General features: G+C 45.7%; 1 protein-coding gene across 1 annotated transcript; it reads left to right on the plus strand.

The window, feature by feature from the left end:
* The first annotated feature begins 409 nt into the window (after positions 1-409).
* On the plus strand, positions 410-21,893 carry LOC120648030 (agglutinin-like). Its single transcript, XM_039924813.1, is given in 6 exon segments — positions 410-645; positions 816-883; positions 886-994; positions 18,696-18,717; positions 21,298-21,483; positions 21,654-21,893. Coding segments are annotated over 6 exon segments (861 nt in total).
* Positions 21,894-22,619: the final 726 nt, after the last annotated feature.

Here is a 22,619-nt window from a genome sequence, read left to right on the forward strand (position 1 = left end):
CGAAGGCTCCCATTCACCCCCCCTCTGGTCGCATTTCTCGGTCCTACAGAACTTGTGCAGCGTGGTTGTGGTACGCATGAATAATGTGCCTGAATAATGGACTGTTCACATACTTAAGTAATTGCATGAGTGTATCTGAATGGAATCCTTCAGTGAATTTGGATGAATAAATAATAGGTTGTTAAGTTGTTCAGTGAATGGAATCCGTCCAATGCATAAACTAGCTCGTATACAGATGAAGTATAATCGATTCTCTTCTCTGTTAGCTATAGCATCCACCTAGCCTGCTCGCTGCGCCTGGCTCTCTATAAATAGAGACCCTTCCAGCTGCAGAGAAAGCACAGCAGGTCATCACCCTTTGCACATATCTCAGTAGCTTCATCCATTCCTTGCTCTCTCTCTCTCACTCATGGCTGACACATGCCAGGGCAATGAGATCAACATCCAAGGTCTCTACCTGCACCACACCTGCCTAGGCCCAAACGCCAACCAGGCAGCGGTCATCGATGGCAAGTTAGCCGCTAACAACTGGACCGTGTACGATGGCCCAGGACCTAATGCAAAGCTTGTTGCACGGGCACAGGGCCTTCACATTGATGCTGGCAACTGGCACAATTCATTCAGCCTAGTGTTCGAGAATGGAAGGTATGTCCGACACACAGTCCAATACGTATGTGCTTGAATTTGATTACCTCTTAAATGTATATGGACTGTGTGTAACCATTAATCATGTAGAGTTCAGAAGTTGTAATTTTTCTATGAACGAAATTTTGCATTGGCTAATTCACAAACTGATTTTTTTTTTTACTATATAGGTTCAGCGGATCCGCACTACAGGTGATGGGAATAGTCGTTGAATGAGGTGAGTGGGCTATTGTTGGGGGACCGGAGAGTTTGCTATGGCAACTGTAGTCATCTACAAAAGGTTTCATCAACAGAACGACGACGGAAACATTATGGAACTTACGATCAAAGGGTTCTGCCCAGTTCTCAAGTGAGAAATGTTGAGTACCTTCTCCTGGTTGTGATGAGTGAATTGTCAACCGTGTGATGTGATTGTGTGTTTGGTCTTTGGTTGCAGGTACACGGGCGTTGAATGTCGACGGAGAGCTGTCGTGGAGGTGATGTGGCTGATGGACCGTGCGGTGGACGGCGGTGAAGGGCAGCCGGGACCGGAGCTCGGGACGGGCGGCAGCTGTGGCGTCCACTCCTGGATCGAGGGCGCAAGCGCCGACAGAAGACGGGTTTCTTGGTTTGTGCCACAAAACCAAGCTGGCGGACGGTGGTTGAAGACGCCAAGTCGTGGATGCACGGGCGTCGGTCTCGGAACTGGCGGAGGAACGGGCGTCGACGGGGTCTAGGGCCTCGCTGCGGGCGAGGAGGTGACGGGCGTCGGGCGGCATCTAGGGCCGTCAGGAGGCCGAGGCGGGAACAGCGTCCTGGGCCACGGCGTGGAGGCGGGAATCTTCCCGCGCGTGGAGTTTTGGCGGTTTTCTCAAAACCAGCCACCTGCCCGGGTTTCGCGGACCCTTTAAAACCGCGGATCGGATCTTCATCCCCACAGCGACATCACGGAGAAGACTTCGACTCGAAGAAAGAACCTTGGCCGTCGGATGAGTCCTTGTATCTCTTTCCGGTTTTGTCCCTACGGGTTTTCTAGTGTCTAGTTAAGTCTAGGGATAGTTTTGTCTTTTAGTTCTAGAGTTAGTGGGCACCATAAATACCCCCTCACCCCCTCTCCTCTCTCTCTCTCCTTTTTTGGCTGCCCAGGCGTCTCCTCTCTCCCAGGCGCCCCTCCCTCTTCCTCTCCCTAGAGTAGGATTTTTGAGACCAGGTATTGAATTCGATTGGGAAAGGAGGCCCTATCCTCCTTGTGCCCTCGGGGCTTTTCGATTTCGTATCAATTCAATACTCCGTGCACTCTTATTTGTGTTGAATTTAAATTCCGCTTTGATTCTTTGTGTGCATGAGATCGTGGTGGTTCTTAGAGTTCTTTGTAGTGTATCCATGCCCTCTTTCCTAGTGCAAAACTCCTAGGATTCACGAGCTCCTTAGGATCGACGTTCTTGAGCATTTCACGTTTTGAGAAAACCCTGTTCTTGCTCGGAAATTCCTCAATTCCTCCCAAACCATGGAGTGATTCGTCGATTCCTTTGGTGGGTATGTTCACAAGGTCTTTGTGATCGTGCCTGCAAAATTTGGTGAGATTTGTGCTTGTTTCGATCCTCCAATCGTCAAGTCTTCGTATCGAACCGAGAGCAATAACAGAGTTTCTGAGTCGGGCTGAATTTTTCTATCACCGGTTGAACCGGCATTGCCAATGATTCAACCGGTGTTCAATTGGGGTTTTCGACCTAGGTTTTTGGTTGCACCGGTGCATTAGTAGCTACATGCATCGGATCAACCGGTGTTACCACGGTGCTTGCTGTTTTGCTCGCTCAACCGGCGTGTAGAGTTTCCTTAACGTCGGTTTAACCGGTGCTCAGCACTTTTCGATTTGGTGTTTCTCTGGACAACTGCACCGGTGCTCGTGAACGATCTCGTCGGTTCATCCGGTGTTCTGCTTGTCCATTTTGGGGTCGCTCTGGACCACTGCACCGACGTTGCTTTTGGAATTTGTCGAATCATCCGGTGCAGTATCGCCGGTTGAACCGACGGTGTTCAAACCTGAATGTCGGATCAACCGGTGATCGTTTTTCACTGCTGCCGGCTCTGACTCATCGGTTCAACCGACGTACTCAGACTCATGTACGTCGGATCAACCGGTGAGTTATACCGTGCTGTTCTTGTGCTGTTTTTCGTGCTTACTTCCGAGATTGTTCTCGCTTGTTCCTAGGGCTGTTTTGTGTTGGTGTGGCTCATCCATAGCTACTACACACTTCACCTAGGATTCTTGGGTTGGGTGTGTACTTGGGATCTTAAGCCGAGCTTCCAATTGCGATAATTTTTTATCGGCTCCCATTCACCCCCCTCTGGTCGCCTTTTCGGTCCCTTAATTAGTATCAGAGCTTGGTTAAGGTTTTCATTACCCTAACCGGTTCGAAATCCATTTGGCGACCATGGCAAGTCTTGGTAAGATCCCTGTGTTTACCGGCGAGGACTATGCTTACTGGAAGGTTCGCATGCGGGTTTTCTTGCAGAGCTTGGGAGCCGAGGTTTGGGATATAACCTAGAACCAGGCTTACGAGGTGCTTGCCATTCGGGTCACTCCTCTTCAAGTGACCGAGCACGAGGCTAACGCCAAGGCTGTCAATGCCTTGTTCGCCGGCGTTTCTCGTGCGGAGTTCTCACGCGTTTAGGATTTTCAGGAAGCCCACAAGATTTGTACGTGCCTTGAGAACTACCACGAGGGCACACCTCAGGTTAAGGCTAGACTTTTTGAGACTCACCGGCGTGAATATGAGAACTTCACACAGAGGCCGGGTGAGAGCATTGGCGACATGTTCAGTCGGTTTCAATCGATTGTGAACAAAATCAGTGCTAACAGATCTCCTGATGCCCTTGACTACACAGAGCATGAGAAGGCTCTCAAGTTGCTCTACGCAATTGACCGCTCTGTGTGGGATCTCAAGGTGAACACGATCATCGAGTCTGCAGGCTATGAGACTCTGACCGTGAATGAGCTCTTCAGCAAGCTCAAGGCCACTGAGGTGGATAACCAGACACGAGCCAAGCTCAATGGTGCCCCTCCTTCGAAGAGCATCGCTCTTGTGACTGGCCCAGGTGGATCGAGCTCTAATGCTAACACTGCTCTTGGCTTTTCTCTTGCCTCTTTGCCTTCTGTTATAGATGAGCAGTTGGAGACGCTGGGCGACGATGACTTGTGCCTCCTCATCAGCAAGTTCCAGCGTGTCTACCACAATAGGAAGAGGCGAAAGAACCCCGGGTGCTACCACTGCGGCGATCCGAACCACTTCGTCGCCGACTGCCCCAAGAAGTCTGGTGGTGGCCAGAACAACAACTTCGACTACTACTGCCACCGTGACCGCGACGAGGGAGGCTCCAACAAGGAGCGTCGGCGCCACAAGCACCGCAGCCATGACCGGGACAAGGGCTTCGACAAGGAGTCGATTAAGAAGCGCTTCCAGTACAAGGCCAAAAAGCGGGAGAAGGCTTTCTTGGCGCAGCTCAGCGACCTTGACAAGAGCTCCGACCGCTCTTCTTCATCGACCTCCGACGACGACAAGAAGAAGAAGAAGCGGGACAAGGAAGCCACCGGCTTCATCGGCCTTTGCTTGGCGGCCGTCGGCGCAAGAGTTTCTGCACCATGGTGGGTGAGGCCAATGGTGTTCGTGCGTCTCCAGGTGGACATGCTACACCGACGCACGATGACTCTTCTCCTGGATCCTAGAGTGATTCAGAGGTAAACTCCACTATCGACCTACTTGATACTGAGGTTAGGGAGTTGTACGCCACTCTCGACAATCAGAAAAAGTTGCTTAAGGAAGTAGCTAGAGAGCGTAAGTGGCTTAGGGCTGAGCTGGCTTGTGCTAGAGAGAAATCTGGTGTGGATGAGTGCGCTGGCTGCATATCTCACATGAATGATCTTGTTGCTCTCCGTGCCAATCATGATGAGAACGTAGCGAACTTGGATGTTGCCAAGATCTCGCTGGCTGACGTGTCTCACGAGCTAGCTAGGGCCAAGCATGAGCTTGAACTGGCCAAGGACGCTCCTATCGTTAGTGATGTGCTCGAATGTGATGAGTGCTCCATCTTTAAGTCTGATCTAACTTCTTTGCAGTCTAAGTTTACTACTGTTGTGTGTGAGCTAGAGGAGCTTAGGTCTAGGCCTGTTCTGCTTGGTGCTTGTAAGCTTTGTCTCACGCTTAGGTCGGAGCTAGATGAGAAGAACGCCTTGATTAAGTCTTTAGGGAAGACTAAGGTCGGGGAGTCTAGCCCACCTATTGATTGTCATATTTGCCCTGGTCTGATTTCTGATTTGGATAATCTTGTGGTAGAGAAAGCCAACTTGGAGAATGAGAACACATATCTTAGGGCGATTCTTAGTTGGGTTTCTAGTAGCGAGCCACAGTTGTGCATGATGATCAAGCAGTTTAAGCGTGGTGATGGGTTTGGGGTCGGTTACACCTACACGAAGTCAGACTTTGACATGCTGTATGGTAAGATCGGCAAGGCTGCTGGAGTTCCAAATGCTCTAAACACTGCTAGTACGAGCACGCAGCCTTCGCTTGTTGACCCCGTGGATGGTGTGCTGAAAGAACCACAAAAAGCACCTCCACAGAAGCAGGTTTGGGTTCCAAAGACCAATGAGCTGAGGAATCCCCTCGATACGCTCCCTGCTGCCACAGCCCTGGTTGCCCAGAAGAAGGGGGCTGCTCCTTTCCGTCCAAAGGCGGGGCCTCCACCTCCCAAGAGAGAGGTGAGATACCACTGCGAGTACTGTCACAGAGACGGTCACTTGGAGGAGTTTTGCTTCAGGAGGAAGCGGGCTGTGAGGCGTGAGCAGGAGAGACGTAACTCGGATATGTACTCTGCTCTAGTACATGGTCCTCCTCGGCGTGGTGGTAGGCAAGATGCTAGGGCGCGCCGTGTAGGTGGAGGATAGGGAGACGGTGGTGATTACCGTGCTCCAGCAGGTGGTCGCTTTGCCGGTCGTGCTCCTGGTCGTCCTCAGTACGGCTATGGACCACGGGACCAAGGTTTTGGAGGAGGTTACGAGACACCACGTTTTCCTCGCGGTGGTGGTCGTCAGCCTCGCGGTAGACGGGATGGGAGATACGCTTTGCCTGATTTTGCTAACCCTTCTGTAGAGCAAATGACTCGACACTGGTTTGCTTCACACTTTGCTAACCCCAGTGTTGAGACATTTGCTCACACTTTGTCTCGCTACTGATGTGCAGGCTGGAGGCTTGGAGAACAGGTGGATCATGGACTCCGGTTGTTCGCGCCATATGACTGGGAATGACAAGTGGTTCTCCAGCCTTACCCCGATGCGCTCAAAGGAGTACATTGTGTTCCGGGACAATGGAAGAGGAAAGGTACGTGGAATTGGCGCTGTTCGTGTTTCCGATTGCTTTACCTTGAGAGAAGTTGCTTTGGTTTCGAACCTTAGGTTCAATTTGCTCTCTGTTTCGCAACTTCTTGATGAGGGGTTTGAAGTTCGCTTCAAGGAGGGTTGTTCTCATGTTTTAGATTCCAGAGGAGATTTGGTTTGCCGGATTTTACCTCGCGATCGGGTTTTCTTGGTTGATTTCTCTGGAACTTCTCTTGGTCCTCCTTGTTGCTTGTTGGCTGGTCCTTCTTCTGATTTGTGGAATTGGCATAGGAGACTTGGACATTTGAGCTTTGACTTATTGTCGAGACTTAGCTCACTTGGCCTGATCCGATGTTGGCGCTCCTTAAGTACCCATTTTATCCCTTGTTTATCCTTGATAATGGCATGAATTTAATATCAAAATCACTAACCGTCCTAACCCCGGCCTAATTATTGGTCATTTTCACATTTGCACATATATTTTGGAGGAACTTCATTTTTGCAGGTTTTTGGCCTATTTTGGAGCATGAAATGACGAGGCCCGTGATCGAGCGCTAACACGAAGAAAGACGAAGGCCAAAGCCCAAAGGAAGGACCAAAGTCCATGTTGATTCGAAGCCCATTCATGCACATCCATCCTCCAAGAGAGCCCAAAGGACCAAGCCCACAAAGATGAGATCAAGATACTTCGGGATTAATCAAAGCAAATAAAGATTTAAGGAAGGATTCCCTATCCTATCCTTTCCTCAAAGATATCTCCAAGATAACGACGTCTAAAGGGGTGCAATCGTGAATGACATAAACTCTAGAAGATGCGAGGAGTCTACACGCGAAAGATGAGACCGAGGCGGGCCCGAAAGAGGGTAGGCCGGCCGGCCTAGGCCCATGATGCCGGCCGTCCTAGCCCGTTTCCGAGGCAGTTCGGCCTCCCCTTCGACCGGTGGCTTCCTCGGCTTATAAATAGCTTGCACCTTATTCAACTCGGGGAATCAATCCACCCAGAACTCGACGAAAACCTAGGGCCAAGACCGGAGGGAGGCGAACGGCCGCCGCAAGTCTTCGAGGGTTCCTAGGAGATGGCTTAGGCCACCCTTAGCCGCCAAGGCCTCCCTGCGAGGTTGTGCCATGGTGGAGTTCAGGAGTCATCCCCAACATTCGTCGGGGTATATACACACACGATGGTGATATCAATCTACTCTTTATTCTAGTTGTCTCGACTTTTGTCTACTTCAATGCATGCTTTCTTTCTCATATGTGATGCATCCATATGTTCATAGTAAGATTAGATCTATTCGTGGTGATTAATCTATATCTTGCGGATACGTTGAGGTAGAGTGTTTTAGCTAGTTGGTTGATTACCCCGGTGTGGTGACAGCATGGCGGAGGGAAAAGCCCTAGCGACGACATGATGTGGAATAGGATCGATGGAAAGTATCATGGGAGTCGTGGCGCGGCCACCAAGAGGAGGAGCTTCGAGTAAGAGCACTTGGTGGGCGTTTCGGGTAAAGCTTTGGGAAACCTTAGGCGTCAACATGCACCTCGCACCGGCGACCTTGGGAAAGTAGGCCGCTTGCGAGCCGCCTTTCTGAGAGATGATTTTGTGTACCTTTAGTTGAGATGCAATCTATGTTTTGATCACTTTTTTGACTAGAACCGTACCTAGAGACGATAGGCCCTAGCTCCTTGGTTGTGTTATCTCATCTATGGTTGTGGGTGTGATGAACACTTATGCTTCATTCATATCTATCAAGTGTTCAATTTATATGCAATTTTTGCTTCATGTTTAGGATAGGTTCGATAGATTAGATGGTAAACCCTAGTCGGTTCGCTTCCGATCCACGAATTGATAAACTTTGGGGGAGTACTCTAAGGGAAAAGCTACCACGATCTGTGTGCTTGCGGTACGTAAATTGGGGCTCTAAGGAGTGTCAACAATCTTTTCTGGCGCCGTTGCCGGGGATCGCCAACTCGAACCCTAGGGAGATCTATCTATCTTTTTGGACTAACCCTAATTTCATTATTGCATATATCCTGTGTTTCTTGTTTGTGTCCATGAATGCAGGTAAAACCCTAGGCACAAAGCGATTGAGAAGTTCCCAACGTCCGTACTTTGACAAGTCCAATCTCACTCAAGCAAGTTGATGGCTACGTGAAGACCCCCTCTTTAGTGGTATGTGCTAACTTTTGTTAGTGGCCCAGCATCCGCTATCGAGCCCACACTCAAAACAAGTAAAGATGAAAAAGGTATATCACCGTGTCAACTTTGGCTAATGTCTCTTGGAGATTTCTTTGTCCAAGCCATAGGTGATGAACCATGCCCAAAAAGAAAATCGTGCGATCGGATCATCATTATCTCCAAAGTATTGCTGTTGTTATGAGATTTTCGTCCATGATCAGAGAAGTACCATGAGAGAAAATTGTATATTGTAAAGCTCCATCAAGCCTTCTTTCCAACGCATCAAGAATCGTGAATTTTGGAGATCGGTGTGAAGAGTTATGGTAAAATCTTACAACGCTGCACGTTCTGAAATGTCTCGGGAGAGAGCGCAGTGCCGGAGTAAAATGACCATAACTTCTTCATCCGGAGTCCGTTTGGGATCAATGACCACTCATTGAAAAGGTAATTTCATAAGGCTTTCCATGGAGTAGAATTTTGGTACATGTTCTGTGCAGGATAATCAAGGAATTCAATGAAGAAGAGGCAGCAACAAACAATGGAGAAAGTGATGACGATGTCGCAAGATGTTTGGAGGACCTTGTACACAAAAGTTGATGATTTGAAGTTGGCCAATATTGGAGGCAACAAGATTAGAGGAACCATGATGCCACCCATCTTCTCCATGGTATGTTCAAAAAGCTTCTAGTCGAGTACAATCAAAGAAAGAGACCACTCTGATCATCGATACAAAGCACGGGAGCCTCCTTCGATCCCGACACCTTAGGCAAAGCAAGAACCATGGAGACAGACCATTGGAGCCATGCTACTCACTGGTGAATCAATGGTGATGACCTTGAAGCCAAGGATGCACAACAAGATGCTCCGAAGACCACAAGATCAAGATCATCGACATCTTCGGATCGATTCGTAAGAAGTCATTGTTATCATCAATATTATGCTCGACCTCAGAAGAAAATTGCAGTATATTTTTGGATATTCAAAAGCCCCATGAAGTTTTGGTTCCAACAAATCAAGAATGAAGTCAATCAAAGTTTCCCACAAGAAGTTATGGCCAAAACATCGAAGGTCGTGCACTCTGAAATTTTCTGGACAGCACGCAGCGCTAAAGTAAAACGGTCATAGCTCTCTCGTTTGGACTCCGTTTAATGCGAATGAGCACTTGTTGGAAAGGTAATTTCATAAAATTTTCAATAGAGCTATATTTTGGTATATGTTCTGTTGAGTATACAGGAGAGATTCCACGAAGAAGAGGCAGGAGCAACGCGATGAGAACAAGATAGAGAAGATGACGATGACAATAATGAAGGGGAGCTTGGGCGATGCTTTCATCAAGCGTACATGATAAAATTCAGAGGCTTAGAGCAGAGGAAGAACCCCAATGACATTGGCAAATGAAGGCACAAGCGGTCGACCTTCGACAAACGAAGATGTTGCAAACAAACCACGACGGATTACAAGAGCGCAACAATCAACACATGGAGACGTGAGAAGCAAACCACGATGGACCACGAAGAGTGCATAAAAATGACATCTCGCACAAAGCACCATGACTCCAATGAGTATGAAAAAGCTCCGAGGCTAAGGTATACATTGAATTCTCAAACTTCTATTGGTTTTGTTGATAATCTTTAAAAATCTCATGCTCGAACCGATAGTCGGAATGAAAGTTTAAATTCTATGCCTTGTTCTTTTCATGATGATAGGCTAGAGTTTCTTGAGAATGTTGATTTCACGCTTAAAGAACCTCAGCCTAATAATGAGCTCCACGCTATGAAAGAAACACATGCTGTATTTAATTACACCATGCCTTGTTGATGAAATTTAATTGAGGATGTGACTATGTTGCATATGTTTACAAATAATTGCAAATCTCGATTTTGCTTTGCGCTTGGTCAAGCTCATGACCCTAAAAGAGCACATGTCGGGAGAAGCCCCGAATTTCACTAACCATGCAGGACATGAAACTCAAATGATGAGGAGGGAAACCGTGCCCAAAATTTTGATCACCATCATCAACATCTTCAAGTTTCAAGAACGGACGTCGCTAAGCCTCATCAATTTTGTGCACAAGTCCAGAGATTTATAATGCAAGAAAGTTGAATATTCAGGATCTCCATCAAGTCCTCGGTTCAACGCATCTATGATCGATACAATTAAAGACCCATGGGAGGAGCTATGTCTCAAACATCGGAGATGCACGTGCTGAAATCAGCATGGGGCAGATTGCAGTGACGGGAAAAAGGGGCATAACTCCCTCAATTGGAATGCGTTTTGGGTAAATGAAGACTTGTTGGAAAGAAGATTTCGTGCACCTTGCATTGGATCAATTGGTTGGTGCAACTCCCAATCTGGATAGAGAGAAAAATCTGTGAAAAGAAAGGTAGTGACGAAGGACATCAAAGAAGGAGGTGACGATGATGTGAGAGTCGATTGGGCAAGTTTTCCATTAAGCGTGATTGATCATGTCCAACATGGGAAGTGGAATAAGAGCTGCATGGAACACCTTCACCTCTTGCATGAAGGACCACGGCTTCGCATCAATTTGAAGGTAAGAAAGTCGAGCTCTATGACTTTAAATGAAGCGCTTTGCGGGAGGCAACCCGGTCTTTTTAATATGACCGTCTACATTGCACTCTTTAATCGGAATATCAAGTAACATTATACCATTGCTCTAACAAAAACCACAACTTCATGTTGTTCTTTCTAAATGTTATTGAGGGAGCACTTTGTTATTTGATCTTGGGAAACTTGTAAATCTTTTTGTGTGCCTATTAGTGTTTAGAGTCTTTTTATTTGTGTCCTTTTAGAGGGAAATATGAAGTGTTGCACCGCTCTTTGATTCTAAACTTGTGGCTAGTTAACTTAGGATAACTTTTTGTTTTGTTTTAGACCACCTCATCATGTCATATCATTTTGTTCACCCACCTCGTGTTGCATTGCATACCATGTTGTTCGTCTCACCCTTGCATTGCATTGCATGTTGTATTTAAAAAAAATTCTTTTTTAAAAAAACATTGACTAGCCTCACTTTTGAGATCCTAAAACCCTTAGGAAAACCACTCATAGAGCAATCCTAAAACCATAGGTTATGTTTTTCTTTCAAAAAAAAATCTAACTTTTGTTTCTCTCTAGTTTTTTTTAAAAGAAACCACCTTAGATAGAATTTCTATACCCAACACTCTCTCTTCAAAATTTTTGTTTTAAGCCAAAAATATAGGAAACCCATAAACCTACTTCTAAAACCTTGTTAGCTCGGTTGCTTGGTCGTTTTCGATAAATAACATTTTCATTGACAAAAGCCTCACTTCTTATGAAGTGTCGCGAAGGCTTTTTGTCACTCTTAGCAATTGTTTTTGAATAAGCTAGTTGCGGAACGACATTGAAAGGTCTTTTCAACCTCGCTAACACTTGTTTTTGCTAACTTTGCATTTGCACTTTGCATCCATTCCATTGTTCATGCCCTCATTTTACTAGCTTGGTCTCAATCTTATTGATGTATGCTTTCCTATCCATGTAATGCTTATCATGATAGTATTTACCTTTTGCAATCTTGTGTAAATGTGGTGTTTAAACTTGTTTGCGGACCTCCATCTTTAAGCTCTTTTGACCAAGATAGCAATCCATTTTCCTCTCATTCGCATACACACACCTCCCACTTGCATTCACATATACCCATTAGGTTTAATTTTCACTAGACTAATTATGCCACAAGTTAAGTATCTTAGGGGATGTTTTTGGTTTGTTGGCGATTGTTTCTACTCCCAACTGTCACCTTGGGCGTAGATTGTGCACTTGAATTGTTTTGCAGGCATGACAAAGCGTTCCCATGAATTCATGATCAAAGAAGAAATCAAATTCATCAACACCTCCAAAGTTCGAGAGCAAGCCCCGCTGTTTTCATCAAATTTTGCACATGGACAGAGACGTAAAAGGAATAAATAGTTGATATTCAGAAGCTACATGAAATTTCCATTCCAACGCATCCAAGATCAATGAATTTGAAGACCCGTACAAGGAGATATGGCAAGAACATTGGATGTTGCGCGTTCTAAAATTCGTCGGGACAGATTGCAGCGCTGGGATGAAATGGACATAACTCTTTTGTTCGGAATCAATTTTGGGTGAATGAGTATTCGTTGAAAAGGAAAATTCATGCACTTCGCAATGGAGCATGTTCTGTTCTGGAAATTGAAAGAAAAAATTCGTGAAGATGAGGTAGCAATGGGGCAACGAGGAATTGAAGGAGGCAACGACGATGTGAAGCAATGATTGGGACCATGACGTGGTATAAGAAGAAGTTGAAGAAAATTGAGGCAACAAAGGTGAAGACACATTGAAGATGATATTCATACACATGAGGGAAGGACTTCAAGAATTGCAAGATGGTCCATCTTCTCCTTCCACGCCTAGCATCATGCTAAGCATGTGGGAGGATTTCGTGGACAAAGAAGAAATATCTCATGGAGTAAGATAATAACGGTTGCCACAAGGTGCTCATGATTATTTTTCCATGCTTAGCACAATGCTTAAGTATGGGGGAGGCAGCGCTACACTTCATTACGAGTATCGAGAAGGACGGTAATTCTTCCTCAACTCTCTCTTTTTCTAAATGCTTGTACATATATGCCTTCAACCATAGATGCAACATTTGTTTATCTCTCCCTATAATAACATGGCTACCAGGAGTACAACCTAGATTTGTTTTTGTTTTCAATGAATGATAACCACCATCACCTTGAGCTCACCACGATGATATTCTTATAAGCTCTTGCTTATGGAAAAGTGATGAAAGTTACTGCTTTGTTTTACCTACGCTATGTTGTATATGACTTGACCATTTGCTCTCAATTAAATGGAATTAAAATGATTAAAATACCGGCTCTTTTATTTGTGGAGGTTAAATGACTAAATTCTAGACCCACGTATTTTATATTGCTCTTTGATTTAAGTCTACCGATGACCTTACACCTTGCGTTGTTTAATTTGAAAACTTAATTCCTATGCTATCTACATTTGTGAATCTCTTGCAAAGTTCTACCTACCAAAGCCTATACATACATATTCTTTCATGATGAAACTTTTAGATTGCAAACTTATATTTTGATGAATTGGATTAATATTAATTTCTTTGGTATGAGACTAAGAAGCTGGTCATTCCGTTTTTTTTGTGTAACCTTCTTTTTGCTAGCCTATTTATCCATGCATTGTGAGTTTCTACTTTGGAATTTTTGCAAACCTCGCTGGATATCCATCCTAAACCAAAAATATCTTTTTGTGATTACCTACTTGATCACAACCCAATTTGAGTATGGATTATCATTTTGACGGAATCAAAAGAATCAAGGGCACTATATAAAGAAAAGTTTTGGGAGACAAGGATCCCTGGAGATTCAAGAGGTTCTATGAAGAAGAAGGTGAATTTGAGATACTTACCCTAGCTAATTGGTTCTCCCACTATTCATACTCGAGGACGAGCATTTGTTCAAGCATGGGGGATGGCTGGGTAAGTATTCTATGTTATCAAAAGTTCTAAGGAGCAAAAAGAAAGAAAAAGAGAAAAATAGAAAAATGAAAAAAAGAGGAGAAAATAAAAATGAAAGAAAAAAGAGAAGAATAAAATGCTCCTTAGTTCTTTTTGGCTTCATTAATTTTTCAAGTTACTTTGAAGAACTATTCCATACTCAAATCTTCCAACCATGTGCAATCCAATAACGAGAACTTCATTTGTATCTCGGGATCATCCATTTGCCACTTGCACATGTCCACCTATCTAAATGTGTGTGTTTCATCTTTCTCCCTCTCCAACATTATTTTTCCAATGGCCTTTTTGACTAGTCTCGGTAATTCCATTTGATCTCTCTCTTAGTTTGATAATATTTCAAATATAATGTTTTGCTAGGATTGTTTTTACCTACCAAGCTCCACATAAGCCTTCCACTTTTATATATGAGTAGAATAGGTTGAAGACAATCTAATGTAGGCTTGACCGACTTGATGAGATGAGTATTTCCATGATCTTTTGCAAGAGAACCTCACTTATGTTTGATATGCATTCTTTTGAAAACTCTTCACGATGAAACAAGGTAAAGGTTCGAAGTTCACTCAAGTTTGAGAGCATTGCATTGATTTATTATTGTGGCTTGTTCTTTAATTGCTACTCTATCTTCCATAATGAAAAAGTAGCCGGTCACAACATGAACTTAAATGCTAAATACTTGAGTGAGCAATATGTCTTGTTATGTATGACTAAGTGCAGAGAGGACATTGAGGGGCAACGCTGATTTCTTTATAAGCAAAGCTCCTGGACTTACTCGAGGACGAGCAAGGTTTAAGCATGGGGGAATGTTGGCGCTCCTTAAGTACCCATTTTATCCCTTGTTTATCCTTGATAATGGCATGAATTTAATATCAAAATCACTAACTGTCCTAACACCGGCCTAATTATTGGTCATTTTCACATTTGCACATATATTTGGGAGGAACTTCGTTTTTGCAGGTTTTTGGCCTATTTTGGAGCATGAAATGACGAGGCCCGTGATCGAGAGCTAACACGGAGAAAGACGAAGGCCAAAGCCCAAAGGAAGGACCAAAGCCTATGTTGATTCGAAGCCCATTCATGCACATCCATCCTCCAAGAGAGCCCAAAGGACCAAGCCCACAAAGATGAGATCAAGATACTTCGGGATTAAGCAAAGCAAATAAAGATTTAAGGAAGGATTCCCTATCCTATCCTTTCCTCGAAGATATCTCCAAGATAACGACGTCCAAAGGGGTGCAATCGTGAAGGACATAAACTCTAGAAGATGCGAGGTGTCTACACACGAAAGATGAGACTGAGGCGGGCCCGAAAGAGGGTAGGACAGCCGGCCGGCCTAGCCCATTTCCGAGGCGGTTCGGCCTCCCCTTCGACCGGTGGCTTCCTCGGCTTATAAATAGCTCGCACCTTATTCAACTCGGGGAATCAATCCACCCAGAACTCGACGAAAACCTAGAGCCAAGACCGGAGGGAGGCGAACGGCCACCACAAGTCTTCAAGGGTATCTAGGAGATGGCTTAGGCCACCCCTAGCCTCCATGGCCTCCCTGCAAGGTTGTGCTACGGTGGTGTTCAGGAGTCATCCCCAACATTCGTCGGGGTATATACACACACGATGGTGATATCAATCTACTCTTTATTCTAGTTGTCTCGACTTTGGTCTACTTCAATGCATGCTTTCTTTCTCATATGTGATGCATCCATATGTTCATAGTAAGATTAGATCTATTCGTGGTGATTAGTCTATATCTTGCGGATACGTTGAGGTAGCGTGTTTTAGCTAGTTGGTTGAGTTTCTACATATGGACACAGTTGGTCCTTCTCGGGTGATGTCGGTTGGTGGGAAGTGGTATGTTCTTGTGATCGTGGATGACTTTTCTTGCTATTCTTGGGTCTGTTTCATGAGAACCAAGGATGAGGCTTTCGAGTTTGTTCGAGACTTGATCTTGAGGTTGAAAAACGAGCTACCCCATGCCATGTGAGCGATTCGAAGTGACAATGGCATAGAATTCAAAAATGCTCGTTTTGACACCTTTTGTAGTGATCAAAGTCTTGAACACCAGTATTCTTCCCCCTACACTCCACAGCAGAAAGGGGTTGTAGAGCGGAAAAATCGGACACTGGTTGAGATGGCTAGGACGATGCTCGATGAGCATAGGACTCCTAGAAAGTACTGTGCTGAGGCGGTTAACACCGCTTGTTATGTGTCCAATCGTATTTTCTTGCGTGCTTTCATGCACAAGACTTCTTATGAGTTGCGATTTGGATGCCAGCCCCGTGTTGACCATCTCAGAGTATTCGGTTGCCGGTGTTTTGTACTGAAGGAAGGAAATCTTGATAAGTTTGAGTCTCGATCGTCTGACGGTATTTTTATTGGTTATGCTTCTCACTCTAGAGCTTACCGTGTGCTGATTATTGATACTAACATCGTCAGAGAGACTTGTGAAGTCACTTTCGATGAGACTGCACCATGCAATTCTTCTGTCTTTAAGGTTGCAGGAGATGATGAGCTCGGCACCCCCATCTTTGAAGATGAGGAGGAAGAAGCTGCGGAGGGTGATGCTGAGGCTACCACGCGTGCTGTGGACCCAGCCGCCTCCGCCACGAGCTCGGATGATGATGACGGCCCCGAACCGACTACATCCACTTCCCGGGGGCCGATCGAGTAGGTGACTCAGCCTTCACCAGCTGCACCTGAGGAGACACCAGTTTTGGTTGAGGAGGCGACTTCGACAAGGAAGGGATAGATTATGATGAAACTTTTGCCCCGGTAGCACGCTTAGAAGCGATTCAAATTTTTCTTGCATTTGCTGCTTCCAAGGGTTTTAAAGTTTTCCAAATGGATGTGAAATCTGCCTTCTTAAATGGTTTTATTGAAGAGGAAGTTTATGTGAAACAACCCCCTAGTTTTAAAAATCCCAAGTTTCCAAACCGAGTTTACAAACTTCATAAAGCTCTTTACGGTTTGAAACAGTCACCTAGAGCTTGGTACGATAGGCTTAAAAACTTCTTGCTCGCTCAAGGTTTTAAAATGGGATGTGTTGATAAAACCTTGTTCCTCATGCGCTCTGGTTCTGACTTTTTGTTGGTTCAGATTTACGTGGATGATATTATCTTTGGTGGCTCCTCTCACGCTCTTGTTTCCATGTTTTCTGAGCAGATGTCCAGGGAGTTCGAGATGAGCATGATGGGTGAGCCGCAGTTCTTCCTCGGGCTGCAGATCAAGCAAACTTCCCAGGGCATGTTCGTCCATCAAGCCAAGTACACCAAGGACTTGCTGCGGAAGTTCGACATGAGTGACTTGTCTCCTCAGCCGACTCCGATCAGCACATCGACGGCGCTTGATGCGGACTTGGACGGCGAGGCGGTGGACCAGAAGGAGTACAGGAGCATGATCGGCTCCCTCCTGTACCTGACGGCGATGCGGCCTGACATTCAGTTCGGTGTCGGCCTCTGTGCACGGTATCAGGCTTCGCCACGCACCCCCCACAAGCAAGTGGTGAAACGCATCTTCAGGTACCTCAAGTTCACTCATGAGTTCGGTCTCTGGTATTCTGTGGATTCATCTCTTGCTTTAGTTGGTTTCTCGGATGCCTATTTTGGTGGGTGCCGGTTGGATCGCAAGTCGACTTCTGGCACTTGTCACTTTCTCGGTACATCGCTGGTTTCGTGGTCCTCTCGCAAGAAAGTTAGTGTAGCGCTCTCTTCCACAGAAGCTGAATATGTTGCCGCTACTAGTTGCTGCTCTCAGATTCTTTGGATGAAACAAACCTTGCAGGATTATGGGTTGAGTTTTGGTAGGGTTCCCATCTTTGTAGACAACATGTCTTCCATTTGCATTGCAAAGAACCCAGTGCTCCACTCCAGAACCAAACACATAGACATCAGGTTCCACTTCCTGCGAGATAACCGTAAGAGAGGCCACATAGACATGATGCATGTACCATCCGAGAGGTAAACCGCATATATCCTTACCAAACCACTTGAGCTTGAGACTTTTGCTCGCTTGCGAGGGGAGCTTGGGGTTTGTTACCCCTTCTAGTTGCTAGTTTTTCTTTGGTTAGCCTTGTAGGTTTTATTTTCTCGTCTCTTTATTTTCTAGGTTTGGTAGTTGGTTTGTGCATGTGCATTGTACATTTCTGCATTTTGCATTGCATCACTTGCACTATCATTCTTGTATACATTGCTATGACCTCCTGGTGCTTGCTAGTGTGAGTTTATAAACATGATCATGTTCAGCTTGCTCTTCTATGTATATTACATCATCTAAGTATAGCTGCTTTTGTTTTGAAAATCTGAAAACATGGTCACCTTGTCTTGGCTAATAGCATGTTAGGATGTGTTGATATGCTTTGCTATCTTATTCATGCTAGTGTAGCTTCTTGATACTTAACTTGTTGCAATTCATCCTGGTTCAGCAATTCATATTTGACATGATTTAAAAAAATTGATAAAATTGCTTGAATTGTGCTTGAAATGGAATGGGAAGATCCAGGTGAGATTGCTTGTCGCACTGATCGAGCTTTCGGGACGGCTCACTTTGCACTTGTGAGAACCCGGGCAAGGCTGTGCATGACTGAAACGAGTGTCTTAAGCTTCTGATTGCCTTTGGCATAGACTTGGCCTCGTTGCTAAGTAAAGCATGACAAGCTTTCAACCCCTAGCGTTAACATTTGCTTGATATAATTTGATTGCATAATGGATTTTTGCAACATGCCTTGGCTATTTTTGGCTCACCTGTATGAGTTTGATTAGCACTGGTTTCCATTCCCTACTTGTTAGTGCTAGATCATGGGTGATGCTTTTATTTCTGCTAAACTGAACTTGCTTAGCTCTAGACTGATTTGATATACCCTGTTGAGCTAGATGCAGGTCTTGTTTATGGATGCACACATGCTTGTGACTAGATGTTACTCATATCCTTGTATCCCTGAATGCTTTCACTTACACCTCCTGCATTACATTCATTGCATAGCATATTTTCAGGGGGAGTCTCAGTTTCAGGGGGATTTAGGTCTGTTGAGCCTTGATGTGTGCATGTGCCAACAAGGGGGGGGAAGTTTAGTGATCGAACAAGGGGGAGAATTGTTTGATTTTTGAGAGTTTCAAGCACAGGGCTTTGAGAGTGCATACATGTGTTGAGAGTTGCACTGGTAAGGGGGAAATGCATTTCAGTGGGAGTTTCTGCTTTGTTTAGCTCCTGGTTTTCTCTTTGCTTCTTGCATGACTGTGTCGAGCCCTGCCTTTGTCTTTGAGGAGTCATGTTTGTGTTTGATCGATTGCGTCGAGCCGTTACCCTTGTCTTAGGGAATCAATTTTTGCTTGGTCAAGTGACTTGTTCTTGATTCTTTCGAGTTTTTGTCACTTGTTCAAGTTCTTCATCTTCTTTGTTCTTCTCGGTTTTTGCTTTTCTCTTAGTTCGTTTTTGTTTCGTTTGTGGTGTGTTAACAATGCACTCATCAAGGGGGAGATTGAGAAATGTTGAGTACCTTCTCCTGGTTGTGATGAGTGAATTGTCAACCGTGCGGTGTGATCGTGTGCTTGGTCTTTGGTTGCAGGTACACGGGCGTCGAGTGTCGACGGAGAGCTGCCGTGGAGGTGCTGTGGCCGATGGACCGTGCGGTGGACGGAGGTGAAGGGCAGCCAGGACTGGAGCTCGGGCCGGGCGGCAGCAATGGCGTCCACTCCTGGATCGAGGGAGCAAGCGCCGATGGAAGGCGGGTTTCTTGGTTTGCGCCACAAAACCAAGCTGGCGGATGGCGGTTGAAGACGCCAAGTCGTGGAGGCACAGGCATCGGTCCCGGGACAGGCGGAGAAACGGGCGTCGACGGCGTCTAGGGCCTCGCTGCGGGCGAGGAGGTGATGGGCGTCGGGCGGCGTCTAGGGCCGTCAGGAGGCCGAGGCGGGAACGGCGTCCAGGGCCACGGCGTGGAGGCGGGAATTTCCCGCGCGTGGAGTTTTGGCGGTTTTCTCAAAACCGGCCACCTACCTGGGTTTCGCGGACCCTCCAAAACCGCGGACTGAATCTTCATCCCCACGACGGCATCGCGGAGAAGACTTCGACTCGAAGAAAGAACCTTGGCCGTCGGATGAGTCCTTGTATCTCTTTCTGGTTTTGCCCCTACGGGCTTTCTAGTGTCTAGTTAAGTATAGGGGTAGTTTAGTCTTTTAGTTCTAGAGTTAGTGGGCACCATAAATACCCCCTCACCCCCTCTCCTCTCTCTCTCTCCGTTTTTGGCTGCCCAGGCGTCTCCTCTCTCCCAGGCGCCCCTCCCTCTTCCTCTCCCTAGAGTAGGATTTTTGAGATGGATTTTTGAGACCATGTATTGAATTCGATTGGGAAAGGAGGCCCTATCGACCTTGTCACCTTGTGCCCTCGGGGCTTTTCGATTTCGTATTAATTCAATACTCCGTGCACTCTTGTTTGTGTTGAATTTCAATTCCACTTTGATTCTTTGTGTGCACGAGATCGTGGTGGTTCTTAGAGCTCTTTGTAGTGAATACATGCCCTCTTGCCTAGTGCAAAACTCCTAGGATTCACGAGCTCCTTAGGATCAACGTTCTTGAGCGTTTCACGTTTTGAGAAAACCCCGTTCTTGCTCGGAAATTCCTCGATTCCTCCCAAACCTTGGAGTGATTCGTCGATTCCTTTGGTGGGTATGTTCACAAGGTCTTTGTGATCGTGCCTGCAAAATTTGGTGAGATTTGGGCTTGTTTTGATCCTCCAATCGTCAAGTCTTGTATCGAACCGAGAGCAAAAAACAGAGTTTCTGAGTCGGGCTGAATTTTTCCTATCACTGGTTGAACCGGCATTGCCAATGATTAAACCGGTGTTCAATTGGGGTTTTCGACCTAGGTTTTTGGTTTCACCGGTGCATTAGTAGCTACGTGCATCGGATCAACCGGTGTTACCACGGTGCTTGCTGTTTTGCTCGTTCAACCGGCGTGTAGAGTTTCCTTAACGTCGGTTTAACTGGTGCTCAGCACTTTTCGATTTGGTGTTTCTCTGGACAACTGCACCGGTGCTCGTGAACGATCTCGTCGGTTCATCCGGTGTTCTGCTTGTCCATTTTGGGGTCGCTCTGGACCACTGCACCGACGTTGCTTTTGGAATTTGTCGAATCATCCGGTGCAGTATCGCCGGTTGAACCGACGGTGTTCAAACCTGAATGTCGGATCAACCGGTGATCATTTTTCACTGCTGCCGGCTCTGACTCATCGGTTCAACCGACGTACTCAGACTCATGTACGTCGGATCAACCGGTGAGTTATATCGTGCTGTTTTTCGTGCTTGCTTCCGCGATTGTTCTCGCTTGTTCCTAGAGCTGTTTTGTGTTGGTGTAGCTCATCCATAGCTACTACATACTTCACCTAGGATTCTTGGGTTGGGTGAGTACTTGGGATCTTAAGCCGAGCTTCCAATTATGATAATTTTTTATCGGCTCTCTTTCACCTCCTCTGGTCGCATTTTCGGTCCCTGATCAAGAGCCCACCGGTGAGAAGTGATCTTTAACAACAAGCCTGCTTCGTCCCGTTCATATAACTTGCATTATCTGACAACAAAAATGTACACTAGGTCGCCGTAAACAAGATTGGACCATGGGGTGGAAATGGAGGGTCAGCTCAGGACATCACGGAGCTACCAAAGCGCCTGGAAAGTGTCGCTATCATGAGTGGCGACGCTATTGACTCGATTAAATTTTCATACATCGACCAAGCTGGCCAGAAGCGCACTGCAGGTCCATGGGGTGGTTCTGGTGGCTGGCCTCACACGGTGAGTAGTGATTTTTAAACAATTTTTGCTCTTATTATTTTAGATTCAAAATATATAGCAATAAGAATATCAGCTTTATTTATTTATATGCAGAATTTAGTATTCTTCAGCCGAGAAAATGATTAGTAACTAATAATCCTTATGTTTTTCTCTTGTCTCGTCTCTTGCAGATCGAGATTGGCGCCTCTGAGATTGTGAAGGAAATCTCAGGAACAATTGGGAGTTTTGATGGTGCGACTGTTATAACTTCATTTAAACTTGTCACCGACAGCCAGACCTTTGGGCCTTGGGCGATAGAGAACGGGACTCCATTCAGGGTACCTGTGCAGAGCGGCAGTGGCATCGTGGGATTTTTTGCGCGCGCTGGGAAGTACCTTGATGCGATTGGTATTCATGTGCAGCAAGTCTGATTGACAACTGTCGTATTTCAGTTTCTAGCTTTTCGTTCAATAAGTGAAAAGTGGTTCCTCTCGTGTTTTGAGGATCAGCCGCCATTATTTGTATCTGAGTGTTGGCTAGCTTTTGCCTATATATGTCACCACCCTATCTCAAATAAATAGCTCGATTAGACCACGCTATTTCCCTGATTTTTATAGATCATATATGACAATCAGTTTCACGGTTATAAATTGGGCGTTCATTTTAAATCCTATATTAGGCCTCCTCCAGCGGTTGCAGTCAGTACGGGCGACTTTAATTTTACTAGGTAGCAGCAGTGCCTCGGGTCACGTGCGTGTGATGGGGAGAGCATTCTCGTCCAGTGAGAACTGCCGCGCTAGCTAGAGGTGTTCTGCACTGTTTATCAATTAAAAAACTGATTTAGCCGGCGACGTCGCCAGCCGTTAAAGGAGGCCTTACAATTGTGAGTAGGGCTATTTATCTCTAGCACTTAGAGCTCATAATGTTACTTACAATTCATATTAACTATAATTTTGGACAAACGTATGGAGCTTCAAGTGCACGAATTAGATTCTTGGCTCCGAATCATCACCAGAGTTACCGCTTTATGCGGCAAGAAACAAGTACATTACATGGGTAAAAGAGGGACAAATAAGAAGAGAGATATCGGAAGACATGCATCTGGATGTATCCAACGCTCATTCCGTGCATTGTAAATCATGGCCTCAAGGACATAC

The sequence above is a fragment of the Panicum virgatum genome, chromosome 9K (assembly GCF_016808335.1).
Source record: "Panicum virgatum strain AP13 chromosome 9K, P.virgatum_v5, whole genome shotgun sequence".
NCBI lineage: Eukaryota > Viridiplantae > Streptophyta > Magnoliopsida > Poales > Poaceae > Panicum > Panicum virgatum.